The sequence below is a fragment of the Scomber scombrus genome, chromosome 1 (assembly GCF_963691925.1).
Source record: "Scomber scombrus chromosome 1, fScoSco1.1, whole genome shotgun sequence".
NCBI lineage: Eukaryota > Metazoa > Chordata > Actinopteri > Scombriformes > Scombridae > Scomber > Scomber scombrus.
The window spans coordinates 33,086,403-33,110,772 of NC_084970.1; the positions used below are offsets into that span (position 1 = coordinate 33,086,403).

Genomic DNA, 24,370 nt, shown 5'->3' on the forward strand with positions numbered 1-24,370 from the left:
CAATATTTAAAATTAAAATTCCATGCTGCAATAAATTATTTTTTTAACAGTGAACATCAGCTGTGTGAAGTTTATTGGAGAACAGCTGTAATGCTTATTTACACAGAAAATTATGTTTTTGGATCGATTCTTACCACTAATGGAACTAATGGAGCTAAAAATGTAAAGTTTAGCTTGATGATGCCACAGGAGGAAAGCTCTATGTATCTTTGGTTAATTTGTTCTCTTAAAGGACCAGTGTGTGAGATTTAGTGGCCGTCAACCCACGGCCCAACCATTCAAACTAGGCAGTGATGATCAAATATGGATCCAGATTCTGTTACTACATTCCCGTAATTCTCACCTCAAATGTTTTCAGAAGCCATCTTTGAAATGTACGTCGAGGACACAGAGGGAATCACATGCAGGTGCATTTACCAAAACAAATAACAGAGAAGCTTGGATAACATAATAGTAGCATGTCTTAACCTTTATGCCTCACTTAGGGACATTTCTGGCTTTTCATTTTTATTTTCTTGATCATTTTGGGCTGTGTTCATGCATATGGCATCATTTTTTCCAAGGATTTGTATTTATTTATTTTTAACTTAATCACTTATAATAGGTCTATAATACACTATGTAGAAAAAAGTGTTACACCAACATTCTTAGGGACAAATATTTCCCCATTAAAATCATTCAAAACTACATTCGTTGATCCCCCTGCAAAAATATGAAATATATTCATGCATTCCTGCATTCTGTCATTTTGGAGCCTTGGCTTCAAATTGGTAGCTTAATGTCATTTATTGCACCTTTTTAAGAGTTGGTCTAGAGGATATTTTGGGTTGTTTGTCATGCTTGCGATATCCACAGCGACAATCTATGAGTACGTCTGAAAAACAGTAAAAAGTTGCACAGCTACAGTTTTATAAAAGTTTTAATAAAAAAAGAAAACAATCAATAAAGAAACCAGAAGTGAGAGTGTAGGTGATTTTTATTTACAGTTAAACAGTCCTGAAGATCTCATCTCTGTACAGAACCTTCAACAACATCTAAAAGGACCTTTTTTTTGCACATGTGTGAATAAACTGCTATAAAATGTGATTTCTACAAAGGGCGAGTTAAAATGTACAGGGCCCCAGATTCTGTAAAATCATTCATTTGTACAACTTTGTTTTTTTTTTCTTCTTTTTTTCTTTTAAAACAACAAAAATCCACAGATGAATGGCAGCTTTTCTTTTTTTACAAGCTGCTGACATCGAAGTCGATGCGTCCTCTCCTGGACCTGCCGGGTCAAAGCAGTTCGTTCTTTTTTTTTTGTGGGGACAAAGCGACTTCCTGACTTTTCCAGGACTGGTTATACATGTGGTTAACATTCATAAGACCTGAGTCTAAACCGGAGGTCCTCCTTCAACCATCATATCAGTCCGTCAGTCATCATGTTCGATTAACAGTCACATGAAAGCAATAATTAACCAGTTTACAAGTTTCTCCCAAATCCAGTTTCATCCAGAATAATTTGGCCAAAAAAATGTATTAGTGCAAATGTGTGCAGAGATTTGTATCCAGATGCAAAACAACTGTTCTCATACATTTCCAAAATCTCAGCCCACTTTTGTGTCACTTTTTTTTTTTTAAGTCCTGGTTTACCTTCCATACTTTTACAATTAACAGTCTCAAAGTGAATGTTAAATAAAAACCAGTAAATGCTTCGAGGGTGAATCTGATTTTCTTTAGTGTCAAAATTTTAATCAGTATAAAAACATCTGTGTCTCTTTTTTTTTTTTAGGGGGGGGTCACGGCATCATATGACCAACGTTCATTCCCTCAAAGGACAATTTAACACAATCGGACCTCTCTTAACTTTCACAGCCTCCACAGCTGATACAAAACCATCTTTATTCATTTCATCAGCAGAGGCTGCTTCATGTTGGAAATGTTCTTTCCAGAGATGAAGCTGCTTAAATAAGTTGTGGGCAAAAATAAACACAGATACATAAAAAAATTAAACTTTAACGGACTGTAAAGTGTAAGTGAGTAGTGGGTGGTAACAACATCCTGGTTTGATAAAGTTTTTATGATGATAAAACAAACTTGGACATAAACTTCAGGTTCTGAATTTGCATCAGAGTCTGAGATAAAGAGATTGTTCACACTAAGCCGGCTAAATTCGTAAATGCACATTTCTCTGTTTTGGCTTTTCGGGTTTTTTCTCTTGTTTAAAGTTTAACGGAGATATCCACCAGCTTTCTCTTGCTGTAATTGTTGTAATTTACTTAAAATAAACTTAATTTCAGAAACAGAAACAGAAACCATGTACACAACAGTTTCTTCATCACTGCTTTTCTGTGGCTGACTCCTGCTCGTAGACGGAGGTATCTGCCAAAATGAGCTGAAACACGTACAGTAACGGTAAGTAATGTATAACGTATTGTAACAGTATGTCAGCCTGCTATTTTTTGCAAGAAACATGCATTTTAGAATTTAACCCACTTGATGGAGACGTAGTCGTATAAATTCTGTTCAATCTGCTTCTAACAGGCACTGAGATGTGCAGAAAGTTGCCCTGTGGAGTTTCTAACCTCTGGTAGCGCTCTGGAGAAGTTTGTATTTTATTATGAGTGAGTCACAGGAGAAGAGACACACGTTCATTTAACTACAGGAGGCTGTGATGTGCCGGAAAAGTCAGAGAAGAAGACGACTGCAGGCTAGTAAACATGGATGTAAAAAAAAAGTTGAATCTAAAAGAAAACTGACTTTGCAAAATGTTTTTTGAGGAAAGAAATGCATTCAAATTTTTTTTTTTTTTAAGACCTCAACGATACACACAAAGTGTTTTTGGGAGAGTACTCCACAGGGCAACTTTACCTAGCTACCATCTGTTCTTTACCATCATTACTCCTTATTATAGCATCTCCCTTTTTCTTAACTGTTGTTTTTTACATATATATGGTTGTACTAAAGCTGATGTTTAAAGTTTATACAGGATGATGATGATGATGGTGATGATGGATGTTACTTTGGGGATACTTCCAACATTTTCCCTGAAATTTTCCTCCGAACTTTAACGTCTCTGCTCCACTGTGAGCTTTTTTTTACACAACTTATAAACAGGAAGCTGCAGGTGAAACAAAGCAATGACAAACATCAGCTCAGTTATAGTAAATAAACCTGCACTTAAATGACCCTTTTCTACATTCTCTGTCAAAGTGTTTTAACCTCTTTTTTTCTCCCATTAACAACTTACAGAAACCACATTCTGGTGCAAGACTCATAAAAACAGTCCAGAGTTCATCAGTGTAACGGTTGAAGTTTGTACCATTCGATTAGTGATTTAATACACTCGTCGGTCTTTATCAGTAAAGCTTCTGAGATTCATTCAGTACCGTCACAGACTTTGCCGTAAACATTCAGATATGCTGCTGTAGAGCCACAGGCTGGTTTTACAACGTGTACCATCAATGTAAAATAAAACAGATATGTGTTTATGTATCTAAGCAACCTGTGACAGCCGGACAGTAAAGGCTTTATTGGGTTTGAAAACATTTTTGCTGCAGTTTTTCTGTGAATTGAAGGATTATTAGAGTTAAAATTGTGTCATATTAAACTGAACTAAATCTCCCAATGAATTAAAATATTAATAATAATTTAATTCTTAACTAAATTAAGACCAAACAAAGAAGACCTCGAAGGCAAAACTTACAATACAAGTGCATCATTTGATTATAATATTCTCTTTTTTTTTTTTCACTTATCAGGAACTAAAAAGACGTGAGTGTAAATTAGAAATCCTGATCACTGAAAGAAAAGTGAGAGTATTATAATTATAAATGTAGCACTTTTGTATAGTTTTTATTGTAAATGTTGCTTTTCAGGTAGTTTTTTTAGTTTCAATTTATTTATTTTTTGTTTGATTATTGGGAAACTTTGTTCAATTATTATGAAACAAATGTAATACTATAAATTATTGAAGTAATTTAGTTCATCTGAATAAATGTCTGTTTTTGTTTCTTGTCTTTCTTATAGCAATGTTTCTTTGTTCTCAGATGTCCGCCATTACTTAGAGTTTAATGTTAACAATAACTACTGACTGAAATCTTTCCAAAACTATAAAAAATAGTAGAATTAGTTACATTAAAGAAGTTCAACAGGCTCGTATCACTGCCTGAATGTGTAATTAAATGAAGTGAAAGTGTTTTTTTTATCAGCACGGACAGAAAAGTGACAAATTATTTAGTTTTAGGGGTTTGTTTTTCTTCTATCGGAGCAGCTTCTGTGTTTCAGGATAAACTTCCAACACTTCAATTCATCTCGTAATGACAGACGTTAATGTAAACTACATATTTATCATCACGTTTGTGTTTGTGTGTGTGTGTGTGTGTTTCAGTACAAAGACGATGAGCAGTAATACTGATATTTGCTTTTTCTGTGATCCACCGGTACAGAAAACTACCAAAAAAAAGAAAAGTTATTGTTCATATGATGATAAAATACCAAAAATATACTGTTTTGTGTACTGTTGTGTAAACGTCACGGTTTAAATGAAATGAAAACGTAGAGCTCTACTTTAACTGTTGGACATTAATCTTCAGACTCGGGACTAACGTTAAAGGCAGCTTAAAAACATTCTCTAAGTGTGTTTTTTGTTTTTTTTTAAAGCACTGAATCTTAAATCATCTCTTAACAGCAGACACTAAATACAAACGGTAACATACTCTCTCTCCACACGTCGGTGCAAATTGAGCGCTGAGTGTTCAGGTTCAAGTCGTCCTGGTTTAAACTGCGAGATGACGACACGACATGAAAAAAACTACGCCCGACACACACACACACACACACACACACAAAAAAAAAACAAGAAAAAAGAAGAAGACACTACAATAAATAAAGCTTACTTTGTATAAATAGAATTCAAGTTAAAATATTGCTAATATTAGTCTTCATATGCTGTGTGACTATACAATATAAATGTTGCATTTTAAAAAAATCCTCTACTGCTGTGTATGTACAGTATATTTGTCTAATCTTCCAAAGACAACGCTGCATGAAGTGGTTTTTATGGTTCGTTCAGATAAAGTCTTTTTCTTCTTCTTTTTTTTTTAATTCTCTTAGTCAGGCTACATAACGCTGACGGCCGTCCACTTCACCCTTTTTAAATGAAACATTACCACAGTGCACATTCACAGTCTTCCATAGAGGTTTTTCCTGAGCTCGTCTTTTAAAGCAATGACTCGGGTGGTGTGTGTTTTTTTGGGATGTTGACCCCGCTGTGTGTGTGTGTGTGTGTGTGTTTTTTGTTGGGTTTTTTTTTTTTTTTTTTTTACAGGTAAGGCTCTCCGAACGTCCTGCGACACTCCATGACCCCCGTGCTGGGAGGACGGTCGCAGTTGTGGGTCAGCTTCACCAGGTTGGGCGTCAGGCGGTCGTACGCCAGCTTGTACTCACGATCGAAGGCGTCTGAGGGTAGAAGAGAAGGTTTGTAGAGTACTTAGATTGTCATATAGTTTTATCCATTTTAGTGTTTTTACTGTGTTCCTTTCTTGTGCCGTACGTCACATGATCTTGTGCAATATGCTACACTTTAAAGCACTTTGAAGCACTTTTTGTGATTTTGTGTTGCTGTGTATGTTTTGTTTTTCTGTGCTTATTATGTATTGTTGTATATGTGCAGCTGCACCTGGCACTTTTAGCCCGAGACAAATTTCCTTCGGGACAATAAAGTTCATCTAATAATCTAGTCAATCCCAAAAAAAAAAACGTGTGGAGGAGGAGTATCAGCCATTTTCACAGCAGATATTTAGACTTATCGTAGCAGGAAAAGCAAAGATGTCACGAATATAATTAACGATGATAATGACGATCTATTCAAGAGTCCTAATAAACTGTGACAATGAGCCAAGAAGCACAAACTACAGCAGATAAATGGAAATTAATCATCATTTATGCGGTTATTTACACCTCCTGTTTTTCGTACTGTGAGATGTCAATGAAAAACAACAATACATTACAGCACGTTAACCATTAAAACATAAACAATTCAAGACTCACCGATATCAATGTTATCTTTTCCCAGAGCCACCAGGGAGAGGAAGAGGATGTCTCTGTACAAACTCCTGATGAGGAAGAGAATCGAAGTCAATAAGCAGCAAACACACGTTGTCTCCGTCAGTGAAAGCTTAAAAGTAACAGTTTGACTCATTAAATCAGGGCTTAAAAATAAAATCATTGTCCAAATCATTACTTTCTGGACATAAACGTCCAATACAACCAGAGGGAACAGAATCAATTTTAGTTAATTCCACACACGTAAATAAATAATGTGGCACTGAAGCAGCGTATTTAGCCATAATGTAGAAAATATTTGTGTAACCTAATGATCAGTGATGAATGTATAAGACCTGAGTTACTATACAGTCCACTACATTTACTATGGCTGATTATTTTCAGTATTGATTCATCTATAATTATTTTCTTAATTTATATATTTGTTTGTAAAATGTCAGAAAATTGAGGAATTGAGGCATCAAGAGTTCCCCGAGTCAAAAGGTGACATCTTCAAATTTCATGTTCTGTTGAGAAAAAAAGTCCAAAACCCCCGAAAATATTCTGTTTTTATCATAAACAACAAGAAAGAACAAGAAAAACAGAAAATATACAGATCCAAGAAGCTGGACCAAGTTATATTTTGACATTAAATTACTTTACTAATTATCAAAATGGTTGCAGACTAATTTTGCTGCTCGACTAATTAATTAATTGATCTTTGCAGTTCTTATATTTATCCTCCACCCTTTTGAGTGTGTACATTTATCCACCATCATGTTCTCTCAAAAATCTCCACAATGGAATTAATACATATATGCTATTCTATAATTAGCATCCATGCCAGCTAAACTACTTTAAACTAAGGCTATGTTTACACGGAAACGATCTGAACAGAAAACGCAAAAGTGGCGTTGCGTTCTCACTTTTTATTCCGCGTTTAGATGAGCGTTTTTTGGGGGAAATCTGCGTGCATACGGTGACGCAAAAGTTTTTGGAATTCAATGTTGTATGCACACAACACCACAAAGTCTGCGCCTGTGTAGAACCTTCCCTCTACTTCTCTTCCAAAACATGGCTAAGAAGCGAACAAAAACTGACCATTTTGTCTCGGACCACACTTCTCTCCCCCCTCCTTTGTCATTGTCGGCCCCGCTGCAGCAGACAGGTATAAGCAGAAGGATAGGTACGTGACGTCACATGGAAGAGCGTCTGTCACCTAGGTTACAGCTTCAGACGGCAGCAAAAATTCTGCTGCATTTAAGGCAGACTTTTGCGTTTTTACCCTTTAGACGGGAACGCGACGGTGGAGCGTTTTTAAGATTTACACTCTGGAGGGTGGGTTCATTTTTTTGCGTTTTTAAGCCCCCAAAACGCTGTCGCTGTCTAAACGAAAGGCACATCTGATAAAATATTTTGTCGGTTTCACCCGGGAGCGTTGTCGTGTAAAGTGGGCCTAACAATCCCACAAAGTATTACACATTTCATAGATGTGGAAATTACCACTGTGAGACTCAAATGATGCAAAATGATGATGAAAAGTGTTTATTCTTCAGTACTGAGTAAACTATTCAGTGTACGGAGTAATGAATGAGTGAATGGAGGACTTTGGATAGATATAATCAAATGTAATAAGCCAAATCCTTTAAATAAATATATACAGTATATCTAAAGATGGAGGAGGTGCTGACCTTTGCCTTTTGACCCCGAGCGTCTGACCCAGCATCTGCAGCAGCTGTGCCATCGGTCTGCTGACGTCGTTCCTCTGGATGCTCTTCACCACGCTCTGCAGCAGCTCCTCAGTGAACGGCTTCTCCTCCTCCGGGATCCGCCGGGACAGAGGGTAACCCACATCTACCAAAACACACACACACACACACACACACACACAGAGAGAGAGAGTTCAGCGGCAGACTCTTTGTTAGTGGAGACATTAATTATGATTAAATGATGATGGTTTTCTCCCAGGAAAAACAGGATTTCACTCAAATGAAAAGTACTTGGGGCTGGGTATCTGGACTGGTGTACAGCAGAGCTTCATTTGATGCTGATGTTCAATAAGATCTAATTAAAGTAAAAATATTCTGAATAAATAAATAATAATAGTAACAATTGGCACTGGTTAAGTATGTGTTGAATAAAAGTTTGACATGTAGTAACTGTCTGAATTGCTTCACTATGATCTTTTAGTGTGATTTAAATAAATTATAACGTTTTATGTATTTTTAATCACTTAAACTGGATACTACAGTATATTATGAAAAATTCAGTTATGTGTCCGTCTATACTTTTAAAGGACCAGTCTGATAATTTTCTATATTTTCATTTTTATGAACAAATCTCATCCTACTAAAAAGTATTGTGTGTGTATCTAAAGTTTGATATATGTTATTCCTCTGTGCCACAGACCTCAAAGATTATAAAATATGTTCTTTATGTCATGATTACGGTTAAATTAGTGTGTTTAGAAACAGCTCAAAAGTCGAATACTTTTCAGTCTCTGCAGAGCAGTTCTGTGTAAGGCGGACGCAACTGAGCATGTGCAGGAATGTGCATCTCTTTGCAGAGTTTCACCAGCTTGTTGCGTTACATATCGCATCATTATTAAGCTTTTGAGCCATTTTTCAACAAAGTAACTTGAGTGTAATCTTTATGGGGAAGGAGCATGTCACCCAGTGCAGCATTGTGGCTCATTGACGTGTTTTTAATAGTTTTTTTGACGTCAACGTTGCTCCACAGCACAGAGGAATACGATAAATCTGACTTTGGATACACAAACGAAACTTTTAAGTAGATTAGTTCATTGTTGGTTTGGCTCTGCACATGAGATGTGTTGACAGTAAGAACAATATAGAAACTTGCCATCCAAATCCTTTAAATTGGTGTAATCCTATTTAAATCCAGGTTTAATCCAATTTAGTGTGTTTATGTGCTTTTTACATACTGGTTTTACCCATCACATAAAAACCTGTAAAAACACCGTATAAACATTTATTTTAGTCTGACTTTTCCTAATGTGACCCAAGGAAATATTTTGTGCAGCTGCTACACATTTTTTATGAATACAAATGTAAAAATTGAACCTGTGTTTATTAAACAAATTGAAAAATCAGCATTCAAACATGTTTTTGTATTCATCATATTCTATAAAATGTTCTCCTAGACCATAAAATGTCTTTTTTTTTCTCCATAAGATTCAGAATCAAACATTTATTAAATGACTGATGGGGAATTTATGAATGTGAGTTGGTGTAGAGACTAATTATGAGTGAGAATATGAACAGTATGTAAAAGTTAAGGTGACTTTATAGAGTTTCTGCCACATTATGTTCCTCCTGAGAGAGAACAAGGAGGCTGTTGCCTAAGCAAGCAGATCAATCAGATGTGAGTGGATGAAATATAAAGAATAATGAAGTACCCAGCCCTTTAAGTACTGCAGCAATGTCTGTGTTTAAAAAACTAAACATCTATGTCAAGTCAAGCGGGTGAAATAACACAGTGGACATTCAACCAGAGATGCAAAACCTCACATTCAAATACAAAGCAAAGCTGTATTTGAGCCCAATTTTTTGCTTTTTTTTTGCTTTCATTACATATCAAGTAGCTGAAATATTGTGTAGACATTGCAAAACACATCTACTGTACATCTATACATTCTGGTCAGCACATATGATTTTTTAAACATTGAAAACATTCAACATTCACAAAAAGACAAAAAAACAACCCCCCCTAAACCTTTGTACGATTTCACACTCGCACTTTCATTCCAAAACACGGCAGCTGAAAGAAACCACGAAAAACTAGAGGCTGACTTTCCACAGATGACACTACAATGCATCAAGCGGGGGGGCGGGGGGGGCGGGGGGCGTGAAAACAGACGACACAGAGAGCGAGCAGGCCGGCCTCGGACGGTACAGTCAGAGCACAAAAACAACAGGACTCATCTGTGGGAGTCTGCAGCAGAGGTGAACACTCACTCTCTAACAACAGAGTACAATTAAGCCCTGGAAAGACAAGAGAGCAGACAGAGCCTGTTAGCAGAAGGATTAGCTGGCTCTCAGGAGGAGGAGGAGGAGGAGGAGGACGAGGAGGAGGAGGAGGAGGAGGAGGAGGAGCCGGCTACCTCCACGCCACCTTCTCCATAAAACAATCAATAACTGCAGACTGCAATAACTGAGCCGAGGCACGTCTGTTCATTCTCAGAGGTGTAACAAATACAGCTGTTGTGCAGTTGTTGTATCACTCTGACGTCTTTGTAACAAACTGAGATGCAAACTCTGATACTACTGATACTCTTGAATATTAAATGCTCTAACCACATGATGTGTGACCTGCAAAATGTAAGGATTTAATGTTTTTTATGTCAGTTTTTTTAACAACTATACTTCTGAAGGTCTAAACTGCTGCGTTTTCAACAGGAGGTTCAAGTTTTCATATGTTGAACTAGTCTGATAATGACTAGTGGAAAACCTGCAGCCTGTTAAATGTAAATAAGTGAGTTTTTTAATGAGCATCTAAAAGGAAAAACAGGACAAAACTTCCGTATGAGATTTTTTTTGCTTTCAAAATGAACCATAAATATTTTACCAACTTGAAAACTGGCTATCTCAATTGAACCCTACTTCTTTTCTTTCTTCCTTTTATCTTAAAGGGTAGTTTCACAGTTTCTAAACTCTGTATTAAAGCAACATTCAGGAGCCCAAATGAACCCTGAAATAGTTTTTTCATGCTGTAATCATTCCTCCTGTTCATATTGACCATTAGAAGATCTCTTCATAATACAATTACAATGTAAGTGATATCCATAGTGAAAATCCACCGTCCTGCTTCTGTGCAAAAATGCATTTAAATTGTATTTGAAGCTTATACGAAGCTTCAGCAGTCTGAGTTACACAAATCAAGTCAATATCTTCAAGTTACAGCTCAACAAGGAAACACAAAGAGGTTATTTTATATTAAAAAGACTGTAAATTTGGAAGATACCCACTTTATTTAACACATACTGCTGAAGCTCCAGTTCAGCTTGAGTTGATCCCCATCACATACAGTGGAAGTACATTAGTAGGAGGAGCTTATAACGGATATAATTAACACTATTAACATGATTACAGCAAGAGAAACCTGTTTCAATGCTCATACAGGCACCTGACTGATGTTTTAAGACAGATGTGGAAAAACTGTGAATCTGTCCTTTAAAGACAAGAACTAAGAACAAAGTGCAGACATGAAACAGAAGACTGACTAACACAGATATATCAGTATTTACAGTCATGCAGGAAACAGGAAAAAAAGGTGTTAATAACAAGAAGAGCGACTTGATTTTGAAATTCTTCTCAGCTGGAGAATTAATCTGTTTACCAAAGCTGAGATGAGAATAAACAAAATAACACTTTTTGACTGAAGGTTTGACATATTCAGCTCCATCTGTCCACACAGTAGTGATGATAGTGTTTTCCTGTGTCTGTGATGTCTTAGTATTCATTAGTATTCATGAGAGACGCTCCAGCTTCGTGAGATCTTCAACAGGAAGAAGAAGTTATAAAAAAACAAACACACAGATGACACGTTTTATTCCACACACGTCCTGCCGTCTTTTCCTTATCTCCGTCAACAGCTGCTGTAACTTTCTGAAGCCTAATAAAAACATAATCCACACGCTGCCCTTTTGTTCACTCTGCATATAAATTACCACTTTGTTATACTTTTGTTTACATCACATTTTTCTCTTTTCATTTTTTTTTCTACTCTTTTGCTTCGAGGATCATTAAAGTTTAATTCCTGCATTTCTTGAGAAAACGTTCCTAAAACCTTCCCGATGGCTGGATCCTGTTTCGTGCGAGAGAGTCGAGTAAAGGATCCCGCTACCTGATGAATATTAAACGGGTCTAATCTGCAGACCAGTTTTAAAGTTAAAGAGAGAGATCAATGTGACTCACTGTATGTGTTCCAGAGGATGTAGAGAGGCTGCAGCGGGTCCTGGTGCAGCTTCAGGTTGTCCCACAGGATCTGGATCAACACGTGTTTACTGTCCTCAGACATCCAGTGACGAGGAACCTGCAGGGAAGAAAGAGAGAGAAATGTTGGAGTCAATAAATGTTGTGTAACTCACAACAAAAAACACATTTCTACTGTTCAATCAATCAATCAATCAATCATTCAATCTTCATTTTCATAAAGCCCTTTTCATACATAGTAATGTAACACAAAGTGCTTTACATATTATAAAATAAAATAAAATAAAATGAAATAAATAAATAAAATAAATAAAATAAATAAAATAAATAAAATAAATAAAATAAATAAAATAAATAAAATACAAAATAAATAAAATAAAATAATATTTAATTTAATTAAACAAAATAAATTAAATTAAATTAAAATAAAATAAAATAAAATAAAATAAAATAAAATAAAATAAAATAAAATAAAGTAAAATAAAATATGGCAAAATAAAAATACAATGAATTAAAAAAAAAAAAAAAGACTATCATAACTCTTATGAACTGGATAAATACGTAAAAATTCAGAATACCCAAATAAAATAAAGGATAATATAATATAATAAATAAATAATAAAATAAAATAAAATAAAATAAATAAATAAATAATAAAATAAAATAAAGTGGGTAAAACCAGAAATGTGTCCACCTTAAACTACAGCTGTAGAATCAATTTCTTAGTCTTTGTTTAAAAGGTGTTTTAACATTAAAGTTATTATTATAATTATTTTTATGTATGTTTGTGTGTGTGTGTGTGTGTGTGTGTGTGTGTGTGTGTGTGTGTGTGTGTGTGTCTCACCTGGGACTCTCTGTTGCAGTGCTCGGAGGTGAGGATGAGGCCCGGCAGGTTGCTGGGCAGATCCAGACGTCTGAAGTACCAGACCAGGTTCCAGTAGATGATGGGATGATGGTCCACTATGTCGGCCTCCGTGATCACCGGGTCGCCCTCGTTCTCCAGCAGGCTCTCCAGCTCCTTCCACAGCACCAGCGGGCTCAGGTAGGGAACTGTGACCGGCTCGGGGTTGTGGAGCCGCCAGTCCATATTCAGCGGATCCTGCAGGGGGTGGGGAAAAAACAGAGGTGAGATTTCTTATTGGTATGAATAAAATCAGGTGGAAGGAGGAGAGGAAGTGAGTAGGTTTAATGCTCTGCTGTTGAGCTCTCCAAAATGTCTGACAGGTTGTCCAGATCACAGACTGAAGAAAAGTAGACAAAGCCAGGAGACTGACTACTATACCGTCACTTTTTGGAGATAAAGAGTCGAGCAATAGAGTAAAGTTAGAGTCAAATCATAAAACCTAAGCTAAGCCTGATACAGACGACCTGTGAGCCCATTGAGGTAAGTGTAGGGGGTGTAGAGGCTTTGCTCGTCGCTCATTGAGCAAACTCTACACCCCTCTTGGCATCACAGGAGCAAAACAAAAGGTTTTCTTTCCCCCACACAAGAACAAAAAAGAAGATACAGAAAAAAAACTGTAACCAGGTGCTGAACCGACGAACCAAAAGTACAAAAGAAAGTAGAGAATCTGCACACTGTAGCAAATACTGGTTTAATTGGGATAAGGTTTCAAGTTTTTAGTCTGACCACTTAAGTACTCTGGTAGCCTATCAGTAATTTCTGCTGGGACTTACAGTGGTTTCGTTGAGGCGGCTGGGCAGACTGCCTGAGGTCGGCACACAGCGGCTGTGCTGGGACGCTTCGCCCAGAGGCCCGAAGGCGCTGACGCTGCGGGCCATGGGCGCTCCGGGGCACTGTGCCCCCTGCCATCGATCTGTGGGGATGTCGATACCCTGAGCACTGGTTGACTGAGTCCTGGGGAGACAGATACCACGGGGATCAACTACAACTCATATTAAAGTCACATTTTACACATCGCAAGCTTGCTATTAAGGGAAATGTGATTTTAGTGTGAATGACGTTAAATTATAGTCCAGATGTTTAAATCATATGAGCAATATTCAGCAAAAAGATAGAACAAAATAGATCGTAAAAGATAAAATCCAGTGCTGCCTGATATTCTGATAACCTCATGAGGCTTTTTATACATGCAAACACACACAGACACACAGAGACACACAGAGACACACACACACACACACACACACACACACACACACACACACACACACACACACACACACACACACACACAGGCAGAGCTTTGTTAGGACCAGGTGCTGCAGATCGTCTCACACTGCTGTTTTACAATGCAGATGTGGATCCATGTGGATGCAGCTACAGTAGGTTCATACTTCAAAAGCACTCTGTAATCAGACAAACTGGAGGCTGCATGACGATGAGTCAGGAGGGGGGAGGCAAAAATATCATGCAGCTCATCTGAGGAAACACCACGACAACAAAGACATTTTTATCCTTTATTTTGTCGTCACGTTTTTTTCTCCTTAAAGGAATTGTGATGATGACTGTGAGCGCTGCGTTTAAGGCCTCGTGTCAGCTGCTTTCTGGTTGTATTTTATCATCTTTAATCAGGGAGTTATCACAAAGATTAACTTTTTTGTGTTTTGTTGGTGTGTAGAAGTGAAAATATAAAAAGATAATTTAGTTGATGAATTGAAAACCTATCAGAAGGAGAAAAAATAGGTTTTGAATCAAGGAAAGCATTTAAAAATGATAAAAAAGATCTGAGTTTGGTTATGTTTCATTCTACTTTTTATATTCAAACCTTCCTAACAAATATTTTACATGTGATGTATTGTTTGATCTATAACTATAATTGCTAAAAGTCTTATTCTTTTAGTTTTAAGGGTTCCCACATACATATAAATTACAAGTAACGTTAGTAAGAAATTTGCCACACACCACGAAATACACTGTTTTAAAATACAGTGTGTGCATGCTAATATTTAGCAATAATTAAGCTTTTTATTAAGAACAAACAAAGTGTGTGTCATGTTGTGTTTGGGGGTCAAAACGACATTTGGCTTTTCTATAAAAAAAGGACATTCTGCATATCCACACGGTGCTTTTACTGCAGCTCCTCCTGATTACAAGCTGATTGCAGTAAGTGTGAAAAAGGCAAAGCACCCAAACACCTTTCACCTCATGTTTAGTAAGGACCTCTGATGATGAAGCCCCCCCCCCCCCCCTCTAACCTAATCACATTCTTCAAGTGTGCCACAGAAACGCCTTCAAGAAGAGAGCAACTGAAAGGGTGCGCTCTCATTCTCATCTGTACGTGTTCAACTGGGTTCAGATGTGGTTACTGTGACACTGTAACCGTCTGATTCACATCATTTTCATAATCATCGAACCACTCAGTGACCCCTCGTGCCCTGCATGGAAGAGTCTGCATTCATTATGTTTCTACTCATTTATTCAAGTTTTTCTTTTCATTTCCTGCATACTTATGATGCACTGTTGGCCTCTATAAGCATCCATGAAGTGTATGTAAAAATATTTTCTGACACTCTATAATGTAGTCTAAGATAAGAGCTCTTATGTATAGTATATGAATGCATTTTAAGCATGTATTTGTATATTTCTTAGCAATTCTAATACTAAAGCTGTTAAGACAGAGAAGCAGTGTGATGCATGATGACAGCAGCCTTTTTCTCCCCAATATTCAGCTGTAAAATTATTATGGTTTATTTAATAGGGACAGATATAATATACATAGACAGGCTAGAACAGCTGTCTGATGCATCTGTTTATCACAGTGTTTATAGCTAATGCTAATTTGCAACACCTGTCCCTAAGAGGGCTTTTGTGAAAGTAAGAAAACGTCCCGCTCAGTTAAATTAATCAGGTTAAAAACAATCATATTGGCCAATAAATCATTCTCATATTTTAGTAAACCTCAGATATCAATATTAATATCTGGCTGAAAGCTCCATTTACACCTGCTATTAACACTCCAGCTGTATCTGCATTTATGATCTAAATAAGCAAAAGAATGCATGTTAATGTAAGATTTAAATGCAATCAGAGAGTATTGTGATCTGAATGTGATTGGATGTCAGTCAGGTGTAAATGTAATCTGTACACTGTGATCACATTCATAAGAAAAAGACAGCCCAGGAAGTTGAAAGTTCACCTATCTCCAACTCACCCTGCTAGTTTGAGCCTGGAAAAAGCTACAAGTGGTATCTGTAGTTATAAGTCCTCCCTCACAAAGAACGAGAGACACCGATCCACAGCAATGTTTTCCTTAATTCGTTGACGTGTCTGCCAGCCTCCTCTGACTAATTTGTAAATCGATATCCAATCACAACGAGGGGCATAATTAAGAGTACGAAAGTGGATTTTAATACCGGGTGTGAATGCAAAGACGTATGAATCAAACATCATTACCCAGATAATAATGACATGTTAATACCAGGTGTAAATGGGGCCTTTTGTGTTCGGACAACATGTCGTATAATGTACTGTAGTTCATTTTAATCACCTCCACTTTCTGTCTTTCAATATCTGTTAGTATTTATAGTTTATCTGCACTTTGATGGAGTCACCACCAAAGCTTTTGATTTGAAAGATTTTTTTTCACCCTGATTGGACTAACAAATAATTAGATACATGTCATAACACACAGTAATAGTGAGTACCTGTTTCCTCCTGAACACTCCTGGACAGCGATCACAGGGGAGGGAGGGGACACAGCTGTGGTGGGACACGGAGTGGACAAGGTGGACGTCCCTGTGTCCAATCCTGTGGATGCAGAGTACGATGATGTCATCGCCTCGTCCACCGACGGGCTGCCCTTCAGGAACAACCTGAGGAGAAAAGAAACTGAGGTTATTTATTTTAATTACATGGACTGGTTTATTACTTTATGAGATTATCTAGTTTAGTTTAGTTTAGTTTAGTTTATTAAGATCCCTATTTGCAATTACAAATGGTAAAAACTATTCTTCCCGGGGTCCACACAGATCATATACAACAACAGACACACAGATAAACACCACAAATATACATGACTAAGTTAACAAGTAGAAGAAAAGGAGAAAACAAAATATAATACAAAAAATATACTCATACAAAATATAATAATATAACATAAAACAAACCAACAACACATTTTACAGTACATAGCTCCTTTCCATCTACACCAGATTAATGTTATTACCAATATATATATTTATGACTATTTAATTATTAATAAGTTAATAATGGATCTTCACTAAAATGCCCTTTTTAATCCACATTTATAAAATCCCTGTTCTGTCAGTATTTATAGGGGCAACATTTAGATTAGGAGCCCCATTACAGCATTTAATCCTGTCCACATTAAAATTGTGCTGATTTTTTAATGATCAACTCCACTTCTATTATCTTAATATAAATTCTTAAAAGGCACATTTACTCCCTCTATAAAAATAAAAGAAATCCAGGATTTATGAATATGCAATCAGTCTTGTCACCACTTAAAGTCAAAGTGAGCACAAAGAAATGTTTCCTAAACTCTGCTCATACATCATCCTGAACAGAGAAGCTCAATCATTCAAACTGAAGGGCCGAGAACACAAAACATATTTCAGACGGTAAATATTAAAACATCAGTGTGATTGCTGACCCGCCAAAAACAGCTGATTTATTGATCTCTGTGTTTCTATTTTCAATATGTGTTAAGAAGGATAAACTTTTACTTTATTAACCTTTTTTTGAGATCCCACTGAGGTCAAACTTTTGTTTAAAATGAAAATCAAGCTACCACAGTGGATTTTCTAAACGCTAATCAATAAATAACCACTAAAATCCACTAATATCAGTAAAACCTTCATATAAAGAGGTTAGGATAGAAAGGAGAATGTATTCTACAGACCTGTTCCTGAACACAACACAACGCCAGCCCCAAAAACAAACAGAAAACACACACAAACACATTAATATATTAAAAGAAAAAGAGGGTTAATATAATCATAAACATCCAGCAGCTCAGTATTGAGGAGTCGTCTTTTACCTGCCGGGTCCTCGCATGTCTCTGATCTCCACGTTGAGGAAGGGCAGGAAGGGGTTTCCGCAGAAGGGGCAGGTGGTGTTCAGGTTGGAGTCGTCTGCCGTCCAGCCGGCCATGATCTCCTCGTCGTAAACCAGGCAGTCGCACGTCTTACAGCGAGAACAGCTGGAGATCAGCAGCTGGGAACAGACACACAGAGAGGAAAAGTTCAGTACTGTAACGGACACATCATACATTTTAATATAATCATCCTCACTTATTTAAACTCTAATTATTAGTTAGAATCTGAAAAAACAGACTAACTGTTTCAATTTCGCTTTCCTTTATCTTAACTTTTGAATGCTCTTATATACAGTATGTACTTCATTTATTTATTATTACAATTCGATATATACCTTCTTCTTCTCACTAAAACAATATGTTGTCTACTTGTACTGTTCGAATGTCAAATGGTCAAATTTAAATCTAAGTAAATGTTCTGCTGAAGGGAGATTATTTATAATTTAGAAAGAAAGAATGAAAGAATGAAAGAGTTTATTCCTGCCGTCCTGCTAAAAATATGCCAACGTCCACTGAGTTGCAAGAAAAACACCAAGAAAATTGTTGATGGAATGGATGCTTCCTTTGTTTAAAGTACAGAAATACATTTTTGGAAAAAACACCTCAATACCAGGGGAATTCTTGTAATTGGAAACAAATAACTGGAAACAAATGTTGGGAATAATCCAATATAAAGGGCAAAAGGGCTCAAACAATAACAGGAAATGTGCTAAACTGAACAAATCCAGATAGTGCATTATCATTATATACTTCCCCATAGATCATATCGCACAACTGCTGCACCGTTACTGGTAAATCAACTGGTTCAAAGTATTTTATAAGTTCTGTATCAAACTATCACTCCTGGTTTGTTGACTTTTACATCCAGTATTTAAGTCCTATAAACTAAACTACTGAGTTCTTTCCATCCTGTGGTTTTACCTCCATGGCGAAGTTGTTGAAGATGCTGGTGTTGCTGGTGTAGCGTGAAGAGCCGAGGTCCGACTTATCTGGCAGAGGGAAACCAGGAGGAGAGAGGATGCACCCTGCAGAGTATGAGACACAGAGAGCCTACATGTATCACCTACATATTTCTGGACACCTTTTAGAGACAACCAACAACACTGAAGACATGACCGGCAGTCTTTAATAAAGATTTAGGAACATCTCTCTGTGACCGATCTATATTGTTTTGTGCTTTAATGTTTAATGTCTTTCTGATTAATTATTCAATCATTCCTGATACTCTCTTTCTTAGCATCAAATTGTTTGTCATTAAGCAGAAGACAAAGATGACAATAAAGATTAAAGATTCAAATAATAATACATAAAAGTTTTGCCTGAATTCTTTGTAAGAATGGGTCAGGAAAACCTCTGAAAACCAGGAAACCTTTGTTTGGAATGTAATCATATTAGAAACTATCAAGTAAAGTTGTTAATATGTTTCTATAGATGTGAAGAGTCTCAGATTTTTTGTTTGATGAAGTTAAGTAAGAGTTTTTAGTCGCACCAGGGAGCAGAGATGTTGGTCTCCCCAAACTGGAGCCAGCGGTGGGGCTTTCCAGTCTGTTGTGGAGCGGGCTGCGTCTGGGGCTCCTGCGGGGCCCTAAGGAGCCAACATGGCCGTTCTTCTGTGGAGACACCATAGAGCTCTTTGAACCCCTGCAGTCCTCATCGTCTAGTAAGGAGGAGCAGTCTGGATCAATACCGAAGGAGGACACGCTGAGGCGGTCACAGTGACCGTCCTGGAGGAGCAGGAGAGAGCAGAAAGGTTGATGGAGATATGGAGCGAACAGGTGACTGATCTTAAAACTATAAATACAGAGAGCAACAGTAGATAAACACTACTAATTCTCAATCAGTCAATCAATCAATCAAACTTTATTTATATATAGCACCTTTCATACAGACTAGTGTAGTTCAAAGTGCTTTACAGTAAGCTGATTGACAAGCTGATAATAAGACAGAGAAAGTGAAACATTCAAAAAATACAAAAAAAAATTAAATAATAATAATAAAAAATGTAAAAGACAAAACTGGAGACCAATGCACGCAAAATAAAATAAAAATGCTTAAAAATTTAAATAAAATAAGTACAAATAAATAATTAAATAAGTTATAAAAAAATAATCAAATAAATAAGTAAAAAAACGAGAAAAGGTTTATTAAAAGTTAAAGTAATAAAAAAAAAGGTTAAAATAGATTAAAAAGACAAAAGAAAAGTAAAATAGAAGATGAAGTTTAATAAAAGATGGAGTAAAGCTAGATTAGGAGAGAGATTAAAAGATGAAAGAAAAAGACAAATAAAATTGATAAGAAGATAAAACTATAGAATGATAATAATAAGATAGTGTGAAATAAAGTAGACAAAAAATTAATAAATAAAAGTATTAAATGATTAATCAAAAGCCAGGCTGAACTGGTAGGTTTTGAGTTGAGTTAGATCTCAGTTAAACCAATACTCCATTAAATATTCTCTATAACATTAATCACACATTGAAATCTAACAAATATTAAATATGGACACTGGTGAGGTGCAGTTTCAGTCTATTTGTCTACTGAACTGATTCTTAGTATGTGAAGCTTTTCTACCTCATACACAGGAAAATACACAATCAGACACTCAAAAAGCCACAAGATGGCAGCAGCACTCTAACCTCAGGCTCATTTTGAATAACTGGTTATATGAGAGCAACAGATTTGCTACAATTTGCATACAAGTGTTTATGAAGGTTTTTTTCTTTTTTTTTAACCACAACTAAGGTTTGCTTTGCATCACTGAATACTCAAAGATTAAGATGTGTTTGATGTGTAGGTTTAAAATAACGAGTAATACTAATAATAATGAGTATTACTATTTGTTTATTTATTTATTAAAAACAGAACATAAACAGTACAATTCACATCTAAGACTCACTTTCCAATTTCATATGATTAATCATGAAGATTTTGGTGCCTAAAACCAGATAAACAGGCTAGAAAAGGTTGATAAATGCTGTGATTGAGATTCTTCCCCTTATGTCCAATCAGCTATTACTATCTATCCACTTCCTGTATGATATAAAAATGAATGAATTCGTGTTTCCACCTGCGTTACCACCTGTAGACAGGGCTGCGTACCTTGGTAGGTGTGGTGTACGTAGCCAGGCGGGAATACCAGCGGCTCGCCTTCTCTGCCACGCCCTTCCCAGCGGAGACCATGCTGGTTTTGAAGACATCCAGCGTCGGCGTGAGCAGCGTGTCCAGGGCGAAAGAAGACGAGGACGGTGACTGTGACGACAGGCTCATCCTGTCGGACCGCTCTCTGTAGGGGCTGGGTCGGGGGCTGGGGCTCGGAGTGGTGCTGGAGCTGCGACGGGGCGGCGACGACCACAAACGTTGGCGTGAAATGGGTTGGGAGGGCGATGGCGGGTGGTAGGTACGGGAACGTGGTACTCCGGCAGTCCTGAGTGGGGAGCTGTGGGGTAAGCTAGCTCTGCGGGGGGCAGAGATTGAGGAAGGGTGGAGGAGGAGGGGGCTGACTGGGTCTTGCAGGTCCAGGCTGGGTGTGCGGCTTCTCAGCGGGCTTCCCATGTGGTTCATGTAGAGCTCGATCTCTCTGGCCAGGTTCCTACGGGCGCTTGGCGTACTGGCCTCATCCCCCTCTGGGTACTCATCCTCTTGTTGCTGCTCGGACTTGGACTCGGCCGCCAGCAGGGACAGGGGGTCGTAGCCCGTCTCGATGCCTGTTCGCTTCACGGCTCCTCTGGACGTCATGGTGCTCACGCCGCAGTCGCTAATGCTGCGTTCAACAAGTTTCTTATGAGGTTTGCTGGTGGTGTGAGAGCTGATTCTAGCCTCTTGGGCAGGCTTGTCCAAATCCAGGTCCTCCAAATCAAAAATAGCCTCTGTATTACTTCTGTCCTCATCACTGGAGTCCTGTCCTTCTGCATCCTCTTCTTCCTCCCTGTGTCCATGACTTCTGGCAGCCCCAACCTTAGCAGTCACCTCCTCCAAGCCGCCCAGAGCCAGTGAACGAGGCCTCTTGCTCTTACTGAAGTTGGCACCGGAAAGAATCTTTGCATCCGCGCCCAGGTGTCCCGCAATCTTGTCGGGGTCGGTCTCACCCTGGGTCATACCCAGGCCGAGCACGGTGGTGCCACTGCCGCTGCTGCCCACCGTGTCACCGCTCAGCCGACGGCCCCTCACGCCCTGCCAGTCGAGAGCCGAGCCGCTGCTGGCGCTGCCCACCACGTCCTCCAGAGCGCTCTTGTGTCTCCTGAGCAAACTGTTGGTCTGGACCTCGCCGATCTCATCAAGGGAGGAAGTGAAGAGGAGACCTGCAACATGACCTGAGAGAGAGAGAGAGAGAGAGAGAGATAGAGAGAGAGAGAGAGAGAGAGAGAGAGAGAGAGAGAGAGAGAGAGCGGTCTGAATTAGAACGTGACATGACTGGGCAATACATTTTTTAACAGTGGGAGGACATGTTTGATATTTTGGGTGCTCTGGGTGTGTACTGTTCATTTTCTGCATAGACAGTGTGAGATGATTGATTGTTTTGGAGCAATTTCAGGCTTGAATGGACACAAAACTCTCCAGGTTGAATTATTTATGCCAAATATGAGCAACTGAATTTTAACATTTCTTGTCTCAAGGTTAAAAATCAAAAATTAACAACAACCACAAAGAAAACACCCAATCACTGTGTTTAAAATTGCATTGAGTGGGTTGCTAATGGAAACCAGAAACTAAAGACTATCATTTTTAGAAACCTGATACTTAATTCACTTTTAGGTTTTGAGAAAAGTGAAGCACTATTAAGCAATCTGAATTTGCTAGTTATGATTTACACCTCTGTCTTTCCTCTTCTCCATAGCAACAGCAGCTGAGGATCATGGGTATTGTAGTATTTAGAGCCATCCTCATTACCAGATATGATATCTTAGTCACACAAACAAGTTGAAATAATTAAAGGTGTTGGCCAAAAACACACAAAATCTGTAAGTTACACAGGAGATTCCAGTTTTTGACTAAAACCTCGAAACCAACATCCTCCTCCTTCACCTGTGCTGACGGAGCTCTTGGGTTTACAGGACGAATCGTCATACGGACAGCTGCTACGAACGATCCCACGAGGTTTGAAGGAGGACTGGACCTCCACGTCCAACTGAGGGAGGCAGTCTTTACTTCCCTTGGCGCTCTCGGACTCTGACACTACAAACACAGAAATTATAATTTAAAATCATTCTTATTTTTTCTCCTTACTATCTGCACAGCTTGATACACAGCACTTGAAACACTGAAGGACAACACACACAACTGAAATGCTTTGATGTGCATGAGAAACCAAAAAAGAATGAGTCGTCTCTGGAGGAGACAGGAAAGATCAAGGCAGAGAGGAAGGGGAAATCCCGTGTGGCTACGAGGCAGCCAAGTTATCATGTTTTTTTAAAAAGGTAGGCAGAAATATCAGGTGATATCAGATCAGACAGACTACTGACAAGAGCTGCAGTCGCTCTCCTTCTTGTCATCTTTGTCAGGGGCCGAGTCCTGGGCGCCGGCGTCTCCTCTGCGAACCTCCTCTTTGGACAGCGAGTTGTAACCCAGATCTGACTGATCTCCTGAAGAACAGAGGGAAACAGAGAAAGACACAGATGAGATACAAGAAGAGCAGCAACCTGAAGTATCTGATATCAAACCACAAAATCGTAGCAATATGCAACGCAGCAGAGGAAGGACTGGAGTGCAAATTTCTCAAGACAGCACCGTTTTTCTCTGGAAAAACAGCTGCACCACTGTACGTTACACCTCGCCTATTACTGTTCAAGTTTGAGGGCCAGGCTCTTTATTTTCAGAGTATCTACTACACTGCGAAAAAAGGCTTTAGGGGAGGAAACGTGAATCTATTGCAGCGTTACACTCCGAGAGCGAGCGGTAGGAGAGTTAAATTAAACAACATAAGAGAAAACTAGCGAGGCGTTTTTCCCTTTCATCTACTCAGTTCTGGGAGGCACGTCGCTGTTGCAGAGAGAGAGAGAGAGAAGAGAAAACGCAGATAAGCTACGAGGGATAAAACAATCCTTCTCAGGGAATGCAGAGATATATAATAACTGTAACTGCGGTTTCACTGCTGCTAATGAATTTGTCTGTTAAGGCTTGACTTTGGGAGGAAGAGGGAGGGAGGAGGAGGGAGGAGGAGGGAGGAGGAGGGAAGGGGGTGCAGCCGTCACTCCAGGCTGACTCTTCCATCTGTCTCTAAAACTTCTCCGGGTCGCCAGGCAACCAGCTGTCTGCCGGTTTGGTCTCCCCCTTTCATCTTTCCCACGAACCTCTCTGGTCTTCATCTCTAAATAAAGCATGAGGCAGCGCGGCAACTCGGCTGTAATATGGCGCCGAGCGACTTGAAACTGATGG

General features: G+C 38.3%; 1 protein-coding gene across 1 annotated transcript in view; it reads right to left on the reverse strand.

Annotated features, from left to right (window-relative positions):
- Positions 1 to 965: 965 nt before the first annotated feature.
- The window catches only part of LOC133977718 (C-myc promoter-binding protein-like), a 97,199-nt gene continuing 73,794 nt past the window's right edge, over positions 966 to 24,370 (reverse strand). The window contains 13 exon segments of the mRNA XM_062416016.1: positions 966 to 5,439; positions 6,031 to 6,095; positions 7,716 to 7,878; positions 11,961 to 12,078; positions 12,823 to 13,077; positions 13,656 to 13,836; positions 16,587 to 16,754; positions 17,942 to 18,117; positions 18,920 to 19,023; positions 19,488 to 19,722; positions 21,098 to 22,296; positions 23,021 to 23,170; positions 23,458 to 23,577. Coding sequence (XP_062272000.1) covers positions 5,303 to 5,439; positions 6,031 to 6,095; positions 7,716 to 7,878; positions 11,961 to 12,078; positions 12,823 to 13,077; positions 13,656 to 13,836; positions 16,587 to 16,754; positions 17,942 to 18,117; positions 18,920 to 19,023; positions 19,488 to 19,722; positions 21,098 to 22,296; positions 23,021 to 23,170; positions 23,458 to 23,577 — 3,071 coding nt within the window. The 3' untranslated portion in view covers positions 966 to 5,302.